General features: G+C 38.5%; 1 protein-coding gene across 1 annotated transcript in view; it reads right to left on the reverse strand.

Moving 5' to 3' along the window:
* The window catches only part of IFT57 (intraflagellar transport 57), a 73480-nt gene that overhangs the window by 36024 nt on the left and 20559 nt on the right, over positions 1–16897 (reverse strand). Inside the window, 1 exon segment of the mRNA NM_001105403.1 lies at positions 12426–12494. Within this exon segment, the coding sequence (NP_001098873.1) occupies positions 12426–12494 (69 nt within the window).

The raw sequence follows: 16897 nt of genomic DNA on the forward strand, positions 1-16897 counted from the left end.
ACAGTCTAAGCCATCCCATAATGTAACCTTGATGCATATCACCCAAAGTCAGTTCAAGGATCAAATATGCAATGGTACTAGCCTGCTCTGAATCCTATTCCATAAAATAGTCTCCCCTTTGCCCAGGAAATATGAATGGCATAGTTTAGCATCTGAAGAAATTCTATGTTCTCTGTGTGTGCATTTATGTACACACACACACAAATATATACAAGTAGATGTGGTTTTGGTCATATGATGATAGAGAGGTAATAAGGAAAGGCCCTGCATATCAGAAAGGGAGATCACATGAGGGTAAATAAAGCTGTTGGATGGGTACTCCCGAGAGTGAAGCTCAAGGCTCAGGCACCCATGAGAACACATTTCTGATAACAGATACCTCAGGTCAGACACCACAGAGAGATCACAAGTTCAGACTGGAGCCTGCTGAGAGGACCTAGATCATGAAGGCCTGGGCAGAAACTGGACTCACCGACTTCCAGGTGAAAATGGGAGATGAAGGGAGATTTAGAAGATCCCAACACATAACTAGTAGTGAAACAAGAGCATGGGGAGGTGCTTAAGCCTGCAACTGCTGCTGCTACTGCTGCTAAGTTACTTCAGTCGTGTCCGACTCTGTGTGACCCCATAGATGGCAGCCCACCAGGCTCCCCCGTCCCTGGGATTCTCCAGGCAAGAACACTGGAGTGGGTTTCCATTTCCTTCTCCAATGTGTGAAAGTGAAAAGTGAAAGTGAAGTCGCTCAGTCGTGTCCAACCCTCAGCCACACCATGGACTGCAGCCTACCAGGCTCCTCCGTCCATGGGATTTTCCAGGCAAGAGTACTGGAGTGGGGCACCATTGCCTTCTCCGGCAACTACCAAGCCCAAATCCCTGCCTCTCAGGAAGATCAGACACCACTGTCAGAATGGATTTCAGATACGGGGAATGCTAACATGTACTGGCTGTAACTATTAAGTTACATAGTCTCTTATTGTACTATGCTGTAATACAACAATGCCTTAAAAGCAGAGAAATCTGGACTGACTGATCCCACACTAAACAATCCCAGATAACTGTAAGTTTTGCTTTCTAATGTCTGCTTTTAAATTGTTCCTAGAGCTGTGTTCATTATGATGATGCCAGTGGTCACCTGTGGCTGTCTTCCTGCTTGTCTGTAGCACCTCTCCCTTCTCCTAAGCTGCTGTGGATTTAGAAACCTACTAACCAACCTTGTTAGAATTTGGGCAACGTTGGGCTTCTCAGGTGGTGCAGTGGTAAAGAATCCACCTGCCAATGCAGAAGACTCAAGAGACCTGGGTTTGATCCTTGGGTTGGGAAGATCCCCTGGAGAAGGAAATGACAACCCACTCCAGTATTCTTGCCTGGGAAATCCCATGGACAGAAGAGCCTGGTGGGCTACAGTCCTTGGGGTTGCAGAGTTGGACATGACTGAGTGACTGAGCACAAGAATACAAGAGAAAAAAGTGAGCATTCAGGGATGAAGGGTAGTGAGGTTAGGACTCTTCACAGAAAAATTTTAAATGAAGTGTTTATTCTTATTTTGGTTGTTCAGGGGTCTTTTTTGAATTCTGCCTCATTTGCCGCATTTCCAAGATAGGCTAGATGGCCAAAAGGCTAATAGAGTATATATAGTATTACTATGGATTAAACAGGGTTTCTCCTAAGGGTATCTAGTGCCCTTCTTTCCCATCTATCAATAAAGTTAGAGAAAGGGGTAAATAAGTTATTGATATTTCAATCAGAGTATTTCCTCAAAATCTAATGATTTTAACAAATTATATTTAAGGCAGAGATAAAACCATTCATGTCGCTACAAGTCAATTCTTCTTCATGATTAAAGAAGCACAAAATGTGAATCTAATTCATTATTTTCTTTCCAAATTAGGTTTTACATGATTTAACACTATATTACTGTGAAGAAAAATGTTTAATACCATACAAAAAGTATCTTCAAATTTGCTCTGAATAACCAAATTAAACCCTGGCTAATCTATCAAAAGAAATAGACGGTAGCCTCCATCTTGAAATATATGAAGTTCACAAAAGTTTTAAGTTCAATTTTAAGACTATCAAAAGAAATTTTATTGAGTTATAATGTGAACCAAGACTTGAACAAATTTTGTTCCCATATACCCAAAAGGGTAAAAAGAAAGCTCCCCAAATTAACACAAAATAAATTTAATTTTCCAATAAAAGATCTGAAATTGTTTTTGAGTGAGAATTTAACCTCCAATATTATTTCTGTTTAACACATCAAACTACCTTTGCTACTTTAACTACTTTAGCTACACTGGTATACTAAGTGCTAAGATAAAATAATTTCCATAGACTTTTTATTTTCTCAAACTAAAACCAAAGAAAGTAACACAGGAAGTGCGTCTGGAGGAAATAATGTAGACATTATACTTGGTGTTGCAGAGTATGTAAAATAAGTCTAACTTTTTATGGCATAAACATCTGTAAGGCTTCTTTTCTTTGAGATGGCAACAACATGGATATATCAGTGCCCCAATACTAGGTGTTGCAGAGTATGCAAAATAAGTCTAACTTTTTATGGCAGGAATTTCTATAAGGTTTCTTTTGAGACTGCAACCACATGGATATACCAGCACTCAAATACATTTGAAGAGCTCAATTCAAACCTACTGAGAGGAATATTAAAATCCAATTAATTGTCAAGATTAAATATTCCCAGGACTCAGGGAATTAAGTTGTCTTAAGAATCACCACAGTATGACGTAAATGTTAAGACAATGAGTCAGGCATCCCATCTCTGGTCAAATTCCACCTTCATCACTTACTAGCTGCTAGTCATTAAATCTCAGGGTCCCCATCTGTAAAATGGAAGTAATAATTGTACCCTCTCCACATTGAAAGTGTTGTTATGGGGATTAAATTAAATGATGCATTTGAAAGGCTTTCATAATACTTGATACATAATAAGCCCCCGATATATGTTAGTAGTTATAATTACCATCACCATTATTATATGCCAAGCATGGTATTAGACGCTTTTACACATAGGTTAAATGCCCAGTAATAAGACCATGAATCAAAGGAGCCTTATTCCCATTTTTTTGAATAAGAAAAATGAGGTAGAGAGTAGTTACGCAATTTTCCCAATGTCACATCATTAGTAAGTGGCAGGGCCCAGGCAAGGTCACCCTAGAGCACAAGCTCTGAAGCACCTTACTATATGGCTATCAATCCTTTGTCATATAAGTTACAACTATATTTCCCAGTTTCTTACTTGTCTTTTAACTTTATGGTATTTCCCATCCCTCCATATATAAGGTTTTAATTTTTATGCATTTAGATTTATCAGTACTCTTCCTTTATGGTTTTTAGTTTTCTCGCCATGCTTTATCATGCCTATTTCAACCCATGAATATTACACTTGCCATTCATATCTTAGGCCTCATCAGTTTTTAATTTGTTGATCCATATGAGGTTTATTTGGGTGTAAGATATGAGGGAGGAATCCATCTTTTTTCTCGAAATGAACAGCTTGTTATCATCACCATTTAATTGAATCTCTGATTGATTTGCATTTCTTCATATACTAATATAACCATATATGTGGATTATTTTTTAACTCTGTACTACTTCAGTAATCTATTTTTGCATCAGTATAATTTTTTTCAGACTTATAAAAAATCACACAAATAGCATTAAAAATTCACATATACCCCTCATCCAGATTCACTAAATGTTAGCATCTCACTTGACGTCAGGGCAATTATGTGTAAAGGGATACAATGTTTATATCTAGGTGCTGAGATCTGAAGAAATTTTTAATTTTTTCTTTGTATTCTTTTGGGCTTTCATTTAAAAGAAACAAGGAATATATTTTACCTTTAAAAAGAATATAAAGTTTTTTCAATAAAAACAAGTAAAAATGTAAGTTTGATTAACTTCCAAACACTAGCTGGTACAGGGGTGGTAAATGCTTTAGGAGTCTGAATAACAGAGAGAAGCGCATTTTAATGGCAATGGTGAAATTTAAGTTTAACTTTACAAGGATGTTTGGGATGTAAACAGGCAGAAGAGGCAAGTCAAGCATTTACATAGGCAGGAAAGCATCATAAGCCAAATATGAAATATGGAATGAACATAGCTTGTGAAGATCATATGAGATGAGAGACTAGGAGATTAAAAAGCTAAATATTGGGAAGCAAAAGAAAATTGAATATATCGTGAAGACCTCAGAGGCCAGGCTGAGGAATGTGAATTTTGTCCTCTAAGCCAGAGGACAAAGAAAAGTTACAAACAAGGTAAAATAATTTAATCTAACAAATCTTTATTTACTACCTACTAAATACCAGGTACTGTTCTACTCCAGGGATAGTGAATAAAATGATAAAAAATCCTCATAAAAGAATATTTTAGTTTTGTTTTATGAAAATTTATAGCTTGTAGATCTGTGAATCATAGGATTAAATGGAGCTGGGGTGATAAGGAAAGGTATCACTAAGGAGGCAGGATTTGAGCTGAACCTTAAACATTGAAGGGTCAGGTAGACAGATGACGGGAAGGCATTTTAGGTAAGAGACAAAAGAGGATGAGATAAGAGCAGATATACTCATGAGGTTACCTTGAAACCTCATGAGTCTACCTGGAAAAATTATCCCAGCAAAAGAAAATAAAGTTGGCTATATGGACAGTTGTCAAATTGCTAGGGGTTTTGAAAGCCAGACCAAAAATGTATTGCTTTGTTACCTGTCTAAACTTAGCTGTAGGCAATGAAAACCCAACAAAAGTTATTGGATTCAGAATGATCTGGCAAGTCATGTTTGGGGTAGTAACGTCAAAGAGTAAGAGGAAATTCTAGTGGTCCAGTGGTTAGGACTCCATGCTTTCACTGTCGAGGGCCCAGGTTCAGTCCCTGATCAGGGAACTACGATCCCACAACATGGGGAAAAAAAAGATTGAGGAATAAGAGGAAAAATATTTCAGCAAAGGGTGGAGATGGGGAAGGTGAATATGAGAGGGATTTCAAAGGCACCATCTACAGGTCTTAGTAACTAACTACATGTCCTGGATGAAAATGAATCAGTTGTCAGATATTCAAAGCACTAACACTCTGAGGGGTAGATGGGTGCAGGTGAGGGTTTTTAAGAATATAGGTTTATAGAAGAGCGAACATTCCGGGTACACATCTAATGTACTGAATTTTATAATAAATTACATGCTATTAGTGTTGACTAAGGAAGTAAAACCCATCCATTCATAAAATGACTGCTTTCAAATGATTCCTAGAAAAGATCCTAAAATTACAATACTTTTCATTAGATTCCCCTTAGTCATCTCTATAGAGGAGATCCTATGCGACAGCAGACTGAGTCCAATGGGCCTTCAGTAATAATCCAGCGACAGATAACAAAATTAAAGCCATGCTATCACCAGAGCTTCCTAATTTACATCAAAATGCAATCTTCCTTATAACTTACATGCTATATAAGCTTCTTACTCAAAAATATTCATGGTGGTCTAGAAATTTGTATTGTGAGACTGGGGCTTTTTTCTATTCTCCTATAACACCTAAGAATGTTTATAACTAATTACAATCTCTAAGAGAGGTGAAAATTATACAAAATAAGAAATTCATCAAACATACACTCTCTGCCAGCACCATGCTAGGTGTGGTCCCCAAGTTCTATTAATCTTAAAACAACCCTGGGTTGAATTATGTCCCCACCTAAAGATAAGAAATTGAGTTAGAGAGAGGATAAATCATGGCCACGTGGTCAGGATTTTCTATCTAAGGCTGCTTTTCCACTGTAGCACTGGCCTTAAAGGTATGGACTCAGAGTTGGAAAAGACCTTGAAAAGTCCTTGCTTCCTCACAATAAAACCAGGATGAAGATGAGGATCTTTCCTATTTCAAATGTGGATTCAAAAGCAACGCTAAAGATCAAGCAAAACTCTCTTTTAAACCCAGCAAGAACTGCCATTTGAGTCTCCTCTGAGCAGTGAGGGGTGCAGCTTTTTTCTCTAACCTACATTTCCTATTCACCTCCAGATGTGAAACTGCTGGGGTGGTACGGGTTAGTTAACAGAGAAATAAAAGCATTTGCTCAGCCATAACGCATTCCATCACACTCAAAACATGTGGCGTTTTAATTGTTTCTTCTGTGAAGTACCAATGATAGAGCACAGGCACAGCACAGAGAGGAGAACTCACCCCCATTGTTTTAGGAAAGGAGAAGAAAGAACATTTTCCTCAAGCAGGAATCAGAACCAGGGATAAACTATGGGGCATGTCATGTTGTAGCATGGTGTATTTTCCCTGGTATTACTCAGAAAGACACTTTGTTGAACAGTAAAGTGTAAACCATATGTAAAGTGAAGAAAATGTAAAGTATTTAAGCTATTACTCAAAGTAGATCTATCTTCTTTCCCTTTTTTATTACAATATTGCAGACTTGCCACAGTGACACCCTAAACTACAACTGAAATGATTTTTATCCTAAGCCCAGAGCTTTACTTCCTTACAGCTTTTGCCTTTTAAGCCAAACATTCTCTCATTCTTGCTACAATGAATTTTTTGCTAAGTAATTAAAAACCAATTGTGTTTAAACCTTTTCAGAGAGTTGGTTTTGTGCTGTATAACTTAGGATTTGGTTTCTAAAACCTTAAATTTAGCATCTCAAGGAAGAATGGTGTCTATGGCACGTTTGAAAAAAATGTTTTGAAATGAAGTGATGGGCATTTAAAAATAGAATTCAGAGAGTGTGCAGCTTCCCTCCCATTTTTTTTTTTTTTTTTTGCTGGGGGAGAAGAATGAGACATCTGCATTATGCTGCCAGATCGCTACTGCTGGGATTCTGTTGAGCTATAGAATGGAGAGGTTTTTCAGAGACCACTCATAATTACAGCCTAGTTACCATGAACATGCAGGCACTTTCCAATCAGCATGCTCAAATTTCAAATGGTAATAACCAGAACACCTGCCGAACACCTTGCTTCTTTCCCTGCTCCCACTCCTCACATCTTTGAACATTCTACCACATCACTAACCCTCACAGGCCCTGACCAACTGTCAGAGCTTCATTCCCCACTAGTGTCCCCCACTCCATGGCCAATCGCACAGATGCTTTTAACTCAATTTCAGACTTGGAAAACATTCGGAAACCAGAGGGACTAAGAGAATGTGGAACTCCTGGGGGCTAGCATTTTTTTTTCTAAGAAAAAATTCAAAATTTAGACAAATAGCCTGCAAATCAAACTCTGGAAAAATAAAGCAATTCCTTACTAGTTTCAGGAATTGTTTTCTTGCACAGTATGGGCATAAACCTCTGCGATGTTGCAGGTTTGGCTTCAGACCACTTCAATAAAGTGAATACCACAATAAAGCAAATCACACAACTGTTTCCGTTTCCCAGTACGCATAAGAGATATGTTTACAATACACTGTAGTCTGTTAAGTGTGCAACAGCATTATGTCTAAAAAATAATGTACATGCTTTAATTAAAAAAGATTTTATCAATAAAAATGCTGTCATCTGAGCCTTTAGCAAGTTATAGCGGTAACATCAAGATCATTGATTAAAAAAAAAGATCACTGATCACCAATTGCCATAACAAATATAATAATTATGGAAAAGCTTGAAACACTTCTAGAATTATCAAAATATGACACAGAGACCAAGTGAGAAAATACTGTTGGAAAAATAACACCAGCAGACTTGCTCAATGCAGGGTTGCCACAAATCTTTGATTTGTTAAAAAAAAAAAAAAAAAGGCAGTGTCTGCAAAATGCAGTATCTGCAAAGCACAATAAAGTGAAGTATCACAAGATGAGGTATACCTGTGTTATTGGTAAAACTATAATGCGTTAAGAGACTAGAGGAGGAAATCACAGCAAAAAATGGCTTCAAAGTATATTTTTTAAACCTCAAAGTAGATAACTATTCTGAAAAACACCTGCTTCCACACAAGCCAATGCCATCACCGCAAGCATTCATGATTGATAGGAAGCACCATTTTCTTAGAACCCCGATTTCAGTGTTCATGAAATGCTGCTGCCGCATCATGCTCTGATTAGGCAGACATTGCAAAGTTTAGTCAATGGGCATATAGCATCTCTTTACAACTTCTTCAAATTAGCAGTTATAGGCTTCAGCTATTTAGTGGGAGTAAGGACGCTGGACCTTTGGATTTCTTTCAAGGAAGGACTTGGGCTCAGCTGGGCAGCAAGTGGCTTTCCTGCTGTCAGCTCCCTCGGGCTCTGTCCTACATGCAGAGCTACCGATCCTGGGGGTTGCCTCCTTCCCAGGGCAGCCTGCCTCCAGAGACCAAGCCCAGCAGGCAGCACTTCTCCACAGCTTCTCAGCAGGCTGGCCAAGGCTTTATCAGGCCTAACTCACAGTTCCGTCCACCCTCAGCCCAATACCGCTTTCTCATCCTGTCTTTTCACCATGAACATCTTGCATCCCAAACTGTCTCAGTGTCTACTTCCAGAGAACACAATCTACAGCGTATATCTGTTTCATTTGCCTTCTCTCTTGTTCCTACCACAAGTCTCAGGAAAATGCTCATGTAGAGCCAGCTTCTTGAGTTACCACCATCCTTAAAAGCAAACTTCTCAGGGTCTAGACTATGCTTTATTAAATGAACGAAAGGAATATAAGTAGATTTCTCCCTGCACGATCCTACATGGTACATAGAAGAGAACCCAATTATTGCTGAGAGATTCTCTTCTCTATGAAGATTAAACTATACTTTCTCATAAAATTATAAATATAAAATAGCACCCATTCACATGTGTTTTCATTCAATATTATTCAATATCAAGCATGTTCTACACAACAGGCACAGGTAGGTGAAAAAGCAGTTTAAAAAGTTTCTGCTCTAGAGGAGTTTGCGTTCTACTGGTTGAGACAGACCATAAACAAATCAGATGAGTGTGATGCTAGAGCCTGTGAAGAACCATAAAGCTGGGGGAGGAGACAGAGAATGACTGGAGAAGCATCTAATGTTTCAAAACCACAGGTAGAGGGGACAGCTGTAGCCACATGCTGCTGGGCTGGCATAGTCACGTATACATTAGGAAATCAATTTCCTAGACAGAATCCACCATTCTTGTTCTAGCGACGAATTCATCGCATCAACTTGAGTGACATAATATTTCTTCTGCATTGTGAGCCCACCTGCTTCATGAAACATAAAATCTTAAATCTGTGTTACTAACTATACAGCAGCTCTGTCTTAGGGAAAGAGCAGCCTGAGCCACTGAAAGCTCTAGTCAGATACAGCTGTCTCAGGCAGATGGCTGTAGTGGGCAACATCATAAACTTGCCAGATTTTTTAAAATATGAAAGGGTTTTCTGCCTCATTAGTACTTCATGGCTGACCATCCACAAACACCTGGTGTTCAGACTTTCTCCTCTTGTGAAAACACAACCATATAGTCTTAGCTCAAAAAAAGTACAGGTTATATATGAATACTATCGACCAAAGGAGCTAATACTTAGATCATTTATAAAGTCACTGGTAGAGCAAAAACCCATCCTTACACAGTTTAATGGAGGTGGAAAATTGAAATTAGGACCAATCAGGACTTAGAGTCATGGTAGAGGCAAGTTAAATTACTTTGCTCCTTCCCAATACTCAAACTACGTAGTCTAGAGAGAATCACAGGTGGCCTGCACAGGCTTCTATTTACACCATCAATATAAGAATGAATAGTACAAACAACAAATTCTTTATAAGAATAACTGTGTATGCAACTCTCCTTTTGTTTTTTTCTTCACACTTTAGAACTCTGTCATCACATCTTCATCACAAGAACACCAAGCACCAAAGCATCCTTGCTTAAGTTAGGAATCTATGCCATTGAACTCTTTGTTATAAGGTAAAGGAGAAAAAGCAATAGACTTGGGAGTTTGAAGAAACTGAGCTAAAATTAAGGCACTGCAATTTATTTGCTTTTTAAAAGATTAAACTGTCTCAAGGTTAGAAATTTCAGTTTTTGTATCTGTAAAAGGCAGAGGAACCAGAGACCAAGTTGCCAGCATCTGCTGGATCATCGAAAAAGCAAGAGAGTTCCAGAAAAACATCTATTTCTGCTTTACTGACTATGCCAAAGCCTTTGACTGTGTGGATCACAATAAACTGTGGAAAATTCTGAAAGAGATGGGAATACCATACCCCCTGACCTGCCTCGTGAGAAATTTGTATGCAGGTCAGGAAGCAACAGTTAGAACTGGACATGGAACAACAGACTGGTTCCAAATAGGAAAAGGAGTATGTCAAGGCTGTATATTGTCACCCTGCTTATTTAACTTATATGCAGAGTACATCATGAGAAACACCGGGCTGGAAGAAGCACAAGCTGGAATCAAGATTGCTAGGAGAAATATCAATAACCTCAGATATGCAGATGACACCACCCTTATGGCAGAAAGTGAAGAGGAACTCAAAAGCCTCTTGATGAAGGTAAAAGAGGAGAGTGAAAAAGTTGGCTTAAAGCTCAACATTCAGAAAACGAAGATCATGGCATCTGGTCCCATCACTTTATGGCAAATAGATGGGGAAACAGTGGAAACAGTGTCAGACTTTATTTTTTGGGGGCTCCAAAATCACTGCAGATGGTGACTGCAGCCATGAAATTAAAAGACGCTTACTCCTTGGAAGGAAAGTTATGACCAACCTAGATAGCATATTCAAAAGCAGAGACATTACTTTGCCAACATAGGTCCGTCTAGTCAAGGCTATGGTTTTTCCTGTGGTCATGTATGGATGTGAGAATTGGACCATAAAGAAAGCTGAGCATCAAAGAATTGATGCTTTTGAACTGTGGTGTTGGAAAAGACTCTTGAGAGTCCCTTGGACTGCAAGGAAATCCAACCAGTCCATTCTGAAGGAGATCAACCCTGGGATTTCTTTGGAAGGAATGATGCTAAAGCTGAAACTCCAGTACTTGGGCCACCTCATGCAAAGAGCTGACTCATTGGAAAAGACTCTGATGCTGGGAGGGATTGGGGGCAGGAGGAGATGGGGACGACAGAGGATGAGATGGCTGGATGGCATCAATGACTTGATGGACGTGAGTCTGAGTGAACTCTGGGAGTTGGTGATGGACAGGGAGGCCTGGCGTGCTGCGAGTCGGACAGAACTGAGCGACTGAACTGAACTGAACTGAACTGAAAACGGAGGTAACATCTTCTCAAATACCTTAAAAAGTCAGGAAAGGATGTGTTTTAAAGTACTTTGAAAACTATAGTGATTGGCAAGTATATTGTTATAACTGAAGCTTGGCTGTATTTAAATGTTAACAGGTTATTTTGAAATAATTTTCAATTGGGCAAGAAAAGTTTATTTGTTGATTTAAGAAGCATTTAGTCAGTACCTTTTGTATTACACTATGGAGAATATAAAAAATGATAGTTATTCCTGTTACCAAGGAGCTTATACAAGTCAGATTTAAGAGAAGGAATGTAGGGGGAGGTGTGGTTTTGGTTTTTGCCAATAACTTGTAAGTACTTTCTATGTGCCAGACAGACATCGTATAAATGCTTTATGTGCAGTAGCTCTTTTAATCTTTAAAAAATCTTTGTTAAAGGTAATAGTTTTATTCTGATTTTATGGATGATGAAGATACGGCATAAGAAAATTGGAAACCTACTCAAAGTCATACACCTAGTAAGTACTAAAAAGTCTCAAAGACAACTCACACAGTCAGGCAAGATAGCCACATTATATTACATACATCTCAAGTTGGGCAGAAAACACACCCATATTGTTAATAATAGTTACAAATGCTAACAATACTATGGCATTGAATGATAAATGAAGAGACCACCTTGGGGTGAGGTGGCCAAGGAAGTCTTCATGATATGTACCCAAAACTAGGTCCAAATTTGTTTGCAGAATTAAGATAAGAAAAATTAAATAAAGTACAAACAAGATTTTGTTTCATACGTATTTTTGTGGCATGCGATAAGTATCATTTTATTGAAATATAACATACATATAGGAAAAGACAAAAATCCAAACTGTACTTTGAAATTATTTCATTAAGTGGGTTCTCTTTTATAGACTGGGCTTATTTCCTAATTAAAATAAAGCAAAAACTGACTTGAAGCAACTGACCATCTATTCATATACCAGTCTTAATATAATCCATTTTATTTCAAAGAATTACCTACAATTTAAGTATTTTCCTATAATGAAGACCATTACGGGCCATTATAATGGAAAATAACTTGAAACTGACCCTGAGTTGATATTTCATGATATAGACAGAGGCTGTTTCACCTGCCCCTCTGAGTTTTATATTTGCTAAAATAATTTCAAGAGCTACTTTTCAAATGACACACAGAACAATGGCCAGAACAATGATTTCTGCTTGCTTCCATTCCCAGCACAATACATGTACTGACTGCTTGTTGGTCCTGCATGTATCCTGTGTAACTCACCAAGCGATAGGTCTGGGCCTTCAAAACGTTGAGATCAATAAAGTTTTCTTCATTGTCTGTCTCCTCTTCCTTAGGAAAATAAAAGAGTTTAAAAGTTAATAATTATAAAAGTTGTAATTAAAAAATATATTTCCAGATTTTTTTTACAGTAGGTCCTTGTATGTTATATATTTTAAATATAGCAACGTGTGCATGTCAATTCTAAACACTTATGCTAAGCTCAACAGGAAGACTAAGAAAGGACATTTAAAGCCTAGTAGTGTGCATAAAGTAGGGCATTATGTTATCTGTTTTTTGAGGTTTTGATGATGCCATTTAAAAATAGGACCTGCTTTTTTTTACAATCACTTAAGAAAAAAAAGAGCTGTGAAACTGCTGCTGCTACTGCTGTTTGCTGCTGCTGCTAAGTCACTTCAGTCATGTCCGATTCTGTGTGGCCCCATAGATGGCAGCCCAACAGGCTCCCCTGTCCCTGGGATTCTCCAGGCAAGAACGCTGGAGTGGGTTGCCATTTCCTTCTCCAATGCGTGAAAGTGAAAAGTGAAAATGAAGTCTCTCAGTCATGTCCGACCCTCAGCGACCCCATGGACTACAGCCTTCTAGGCTCCTCCGTCCATGGGATTTTCCAGGCAAGAGTACTGGAGGGGGTGCCATTGCCTTCTCCAGCTGTGAAACTAGGGATAAATAAACATAAGAACAGAATAAGCAACAGTTAATGGAAATTTTGAGTAAGATGACTAAAATGGACAAAAATAAGAGGTTGATAGATATGGAATACTCTCACCTACTCCAGGGACCAATCACAGTAATGTATATTTTTGACATCTCATCTTCTATATGCTTAAGTTTAAAGATATTAAATATTAATTCTATATAAGGATGTAAGATATTAACTTTGTATCTTAGATATTAACTATCTAACAAAAGGATAATTCAGGTAGATTCCAAGCTGGTCCTGATTCTAAGCCCAACTGATGTGGGGGACAGGGTCAGAAGAGACCCTTTGACAAGCAATCTCCTCCCCAATACACAGTAAATACAGAGTTTGAGCAGGCTGTATAAGCAGGTAGGACAAAATGTTAAAATGTCTTTGTGGTGACAAGTGACAAAGTGGGTGGAGCAATTTTAACAAGAATATCCAAAGCTTAAAGACATGATAATGAGGCCAATAGAGCTTGGTTCTAAAGTCTTGTAAAGAAAAACAAAAAAAATAAGTGAGAGTTGTTTGGTGGACACTTTCACATGTAGAGCTGCACAAAAGCGGCAGTCGTAGATTTCAAAGATAACCCTTGTCGTTAAGCACTTAGAAGTATGTAAGACAGTGGTTCTCAAAATGTGGTTCTTAGATCAGCAGCATTAGTATCACCTGGGAGCTTGTGACAATGTAATTTAACCATCCCAGATCTACAAAGAAACTCCTAGGGGTGGGGCCACTAAGCTGAGACATTAGAACTATGTTAATCTTTGAGAAATTAGAAATATTATAGTAAAATATGAAACAATATAAATGCAAATAACATACAATCAAATAACGTTCATTTTTTTAGGGATGGAGGCAGTGGGGCCTAGATGTGTAGACAAAACTGATGGGTTTACATCTTAAATCCTAAGCATATATGCACAAGCACATCTTTGAGAAACAGCTCAGTCTATCCTGTGTTTGCACTAATGATGGTGTACTTAACCAGAGCAAATGATAGAGATGCCAGTGACTCAGTGCCGATGGGAGAAGAGACGAGTTTATAATGCTTTTATAATAACCTAATCAGTACTGTTTACATAGGTGATCAATAAGTACTTGTTGAACTGTGGTCGATTGAACACTATTAGGCAAAAAGCTTTAAGAGTAGGTACTAGAAAAAGAATTTAAGTTATTAAAAATTATTAAGAAAGCAATCAAAATGAATTTGAATATAAACAGACTCAAAAAATAGCTTTAAATGAAGAGGATTTTAATCTCAGTAATTTAAAAGGTACTCAATTTCCTGTCATTTCTTTGCCTAATATGTGTCTTCATTCTCCTACTGCCAATCACTAAGGATATGACTGTATACTGTGAGGACATTCTGTGAGGACATTCTGTGAGGACATTCTTTGAGAACATTCTGTGTCATGATCCCAATCCTCCCTTCTTCCCTCTCGGCCACCCTCCCTCTCTCCTCCCTCCATCCCTCTCTCTCACTTTTCAGTTATCAATGTGTCCTAACTTGATTTGACCAGTCTAAAATGGAAGCTTTTGAGTTTCTTGTTGATCACAGAAGAACTTTACTTTGTCAGAAATGATCTTTGCCATCTGTGAGCTATCCCACAAACTCTGGCACCAAATTGAAGTAATATCGCACCATCCAGAGGCTTTTGGCATTGACCCAGCTCTCCTTACTAAGAGGAATGGGAGAGGTAAGAGGCCTCCTTAGAATAATATAACAACAAGGAAGAAGGAAAAGGAAAAAATTCAAGAGACATGATATAAGGGAACTAAGAGCCTCAGACACAACGCTTTGAGGAAGGCTTCAGCTTGGTCTTATGACAGCAGAAGGTCTTTACTTCACAGTTGGCAAGAAATGTGTGAATAGGATGCTTTCTAGTTTGTTTCTCTAATTTATACAAACAGCAATCCTGCTTTGAACTTTAAATGGTTCTCAGGGAAAAAAAAAAAAAAAACCCTCTATTTTGTAAAAGTTACAAGCAATGTTGTGACAGATGATTTTTTGTCAAATATTTAATGAACAGCTACTATGCACCAGGCATTGCATAATAAAATGGAGACAACAAATGTGCAAAATTGGTTTATGCCCTCATGGAGTTTTCCTTCTGATTAGTTGGTTTTTGTACTTTTTTTCCCTGACTAGCTGTTTTGAGTTATAGGTCTTTGAAGCTAAATATTGATGCATTAGGACCAGGTATCTGTAGATAAACTATTTACTACTAATAATAAACAGTAACTAAGAAACAAGATGAGGAAATATCTGAGTAAAATAAGTGAGATGAACAACAGGGACTGAAAGGAAAGATTTATTACACAAAGAATAAAGTCTAAACTCCCTAAAATGACCAAAATGATCTGGACCTGGTCTTTCTTCCCCGCTAACCCTGGAGACGGGAATGGCAACCCACTCCAGTATTCTTGCCTGGAGAAGTCCATGGGCAGAGGAGCCTGGCAGGCTATAGTCCATGGGGTCGCAAAGAGCCATACAAGACTGAGCAACTAACACACACAATCTGAAGTCACTCTCCTCCTCACTCAGGAGAGCTGGCAGCAATGATTTTCCCTCAGTTCCTTGATCATGGTAAGCGCCCTCCTTCCTCTGAGTTTTTGTACATGCAGCTCCACCAGGGTCTTGCCCAGTGCCTGCTACATAACAGGTGCTCAATAAACACATGAATGACTACATTTTTACCTTAAGTTTAAAAATTTATCACATTAAGAAAGATATCTTTTAAACTGGTTTTACAATGGTCTTTTTCTTTTTATAGATAGTAATCATCTTTTTTAAAAAAAATTTATTTATTTTAATTGGAGGCTAATTACTATATAATACTTGGTGGGTTTTGCCATACATTGACATGAATCAGCCATGGGTATACATGTGTCCCTCAACCCGAACTCCCCCCCTCCTCCTCCCTCCCCATTCCCATCCCTCTGGGTTGTCCCCGTGCACCAGCTTTGAGTGCCTTGTTTCACGCATGGAACCTGGACTGGTCATCTGTTTCACATATGGTAATATACATGTTTCAATGCTATTCTCTCAAATCATCCCATCCTCGTCTTCTCCCATAGAGTCAAAAAGTCTTTTCTTTACATCTGTGCCTCTTTTGCTGTCTTGCATATAGGGTCATTGTTACCATCTTTCTAAATTCCATATATATGCATTAAGAAACTGTATCGGTGTTTTTCTGACTTACTTCACTCTGTATAATAGGCTCCAGTTTCATCCACCTCATTAGAACTTATTCAAATGTACTCTTTCTAATAGCTGAGTAACATTCCATTGTGTTTATGTACCACAACTTTCTTATCCATTTGTCTACCGATGAACATCTATGTTGCTTCCATGTCCTGCTGCTGCTGCTAAGTCACTTCAGTCATGTCCGACTCTGTGTGACCCCATAGACAGCAGCCCACTAGGCTACTCTGTCCCTGGGATTCACCAGGCAAGAACACTGGAGTAGGTTGCCATTTCCTTCTCCAATGCATGAGAGTGAAAAGTGAAAGTAAAGTCACTCAGTTGTGTCCGACTCTTAGCGACCCCATGGACTGCAGCTTACCAGGCTCCTCCGTCCATGGGATTCTCCAGGCAAGAGTACTGGAGTGGGTTGCCATTGTCCTCTCCATGTCCTATTTGTATGGAAATACAAAAAACCTCAAGTAGCCAAAGCAATCTTGAGAAAGAAGAATGGAACTGGAGGAATCAACCTGCCTGACTTCAGGCTCTACTACAAAGCCACAGTCATCAAGACAGTATGGTACTGGC

The sequence above is a fragment of the Bos taurus genome, chromosome 1 (genome assembly GCF_002263795.3).
Source record: "Bos taurus isolate L1 Dominette 01449 registration number 42190680 breed Hereford chromosome 1, ARS-UCD2.0, whole genome shotgun sequence".
Lineage (NCBI taxonomy): Eukaryota > Metazoa > Chordata > Mammalia > Artiodactyla > Bovidae > Bos > Bos taurus.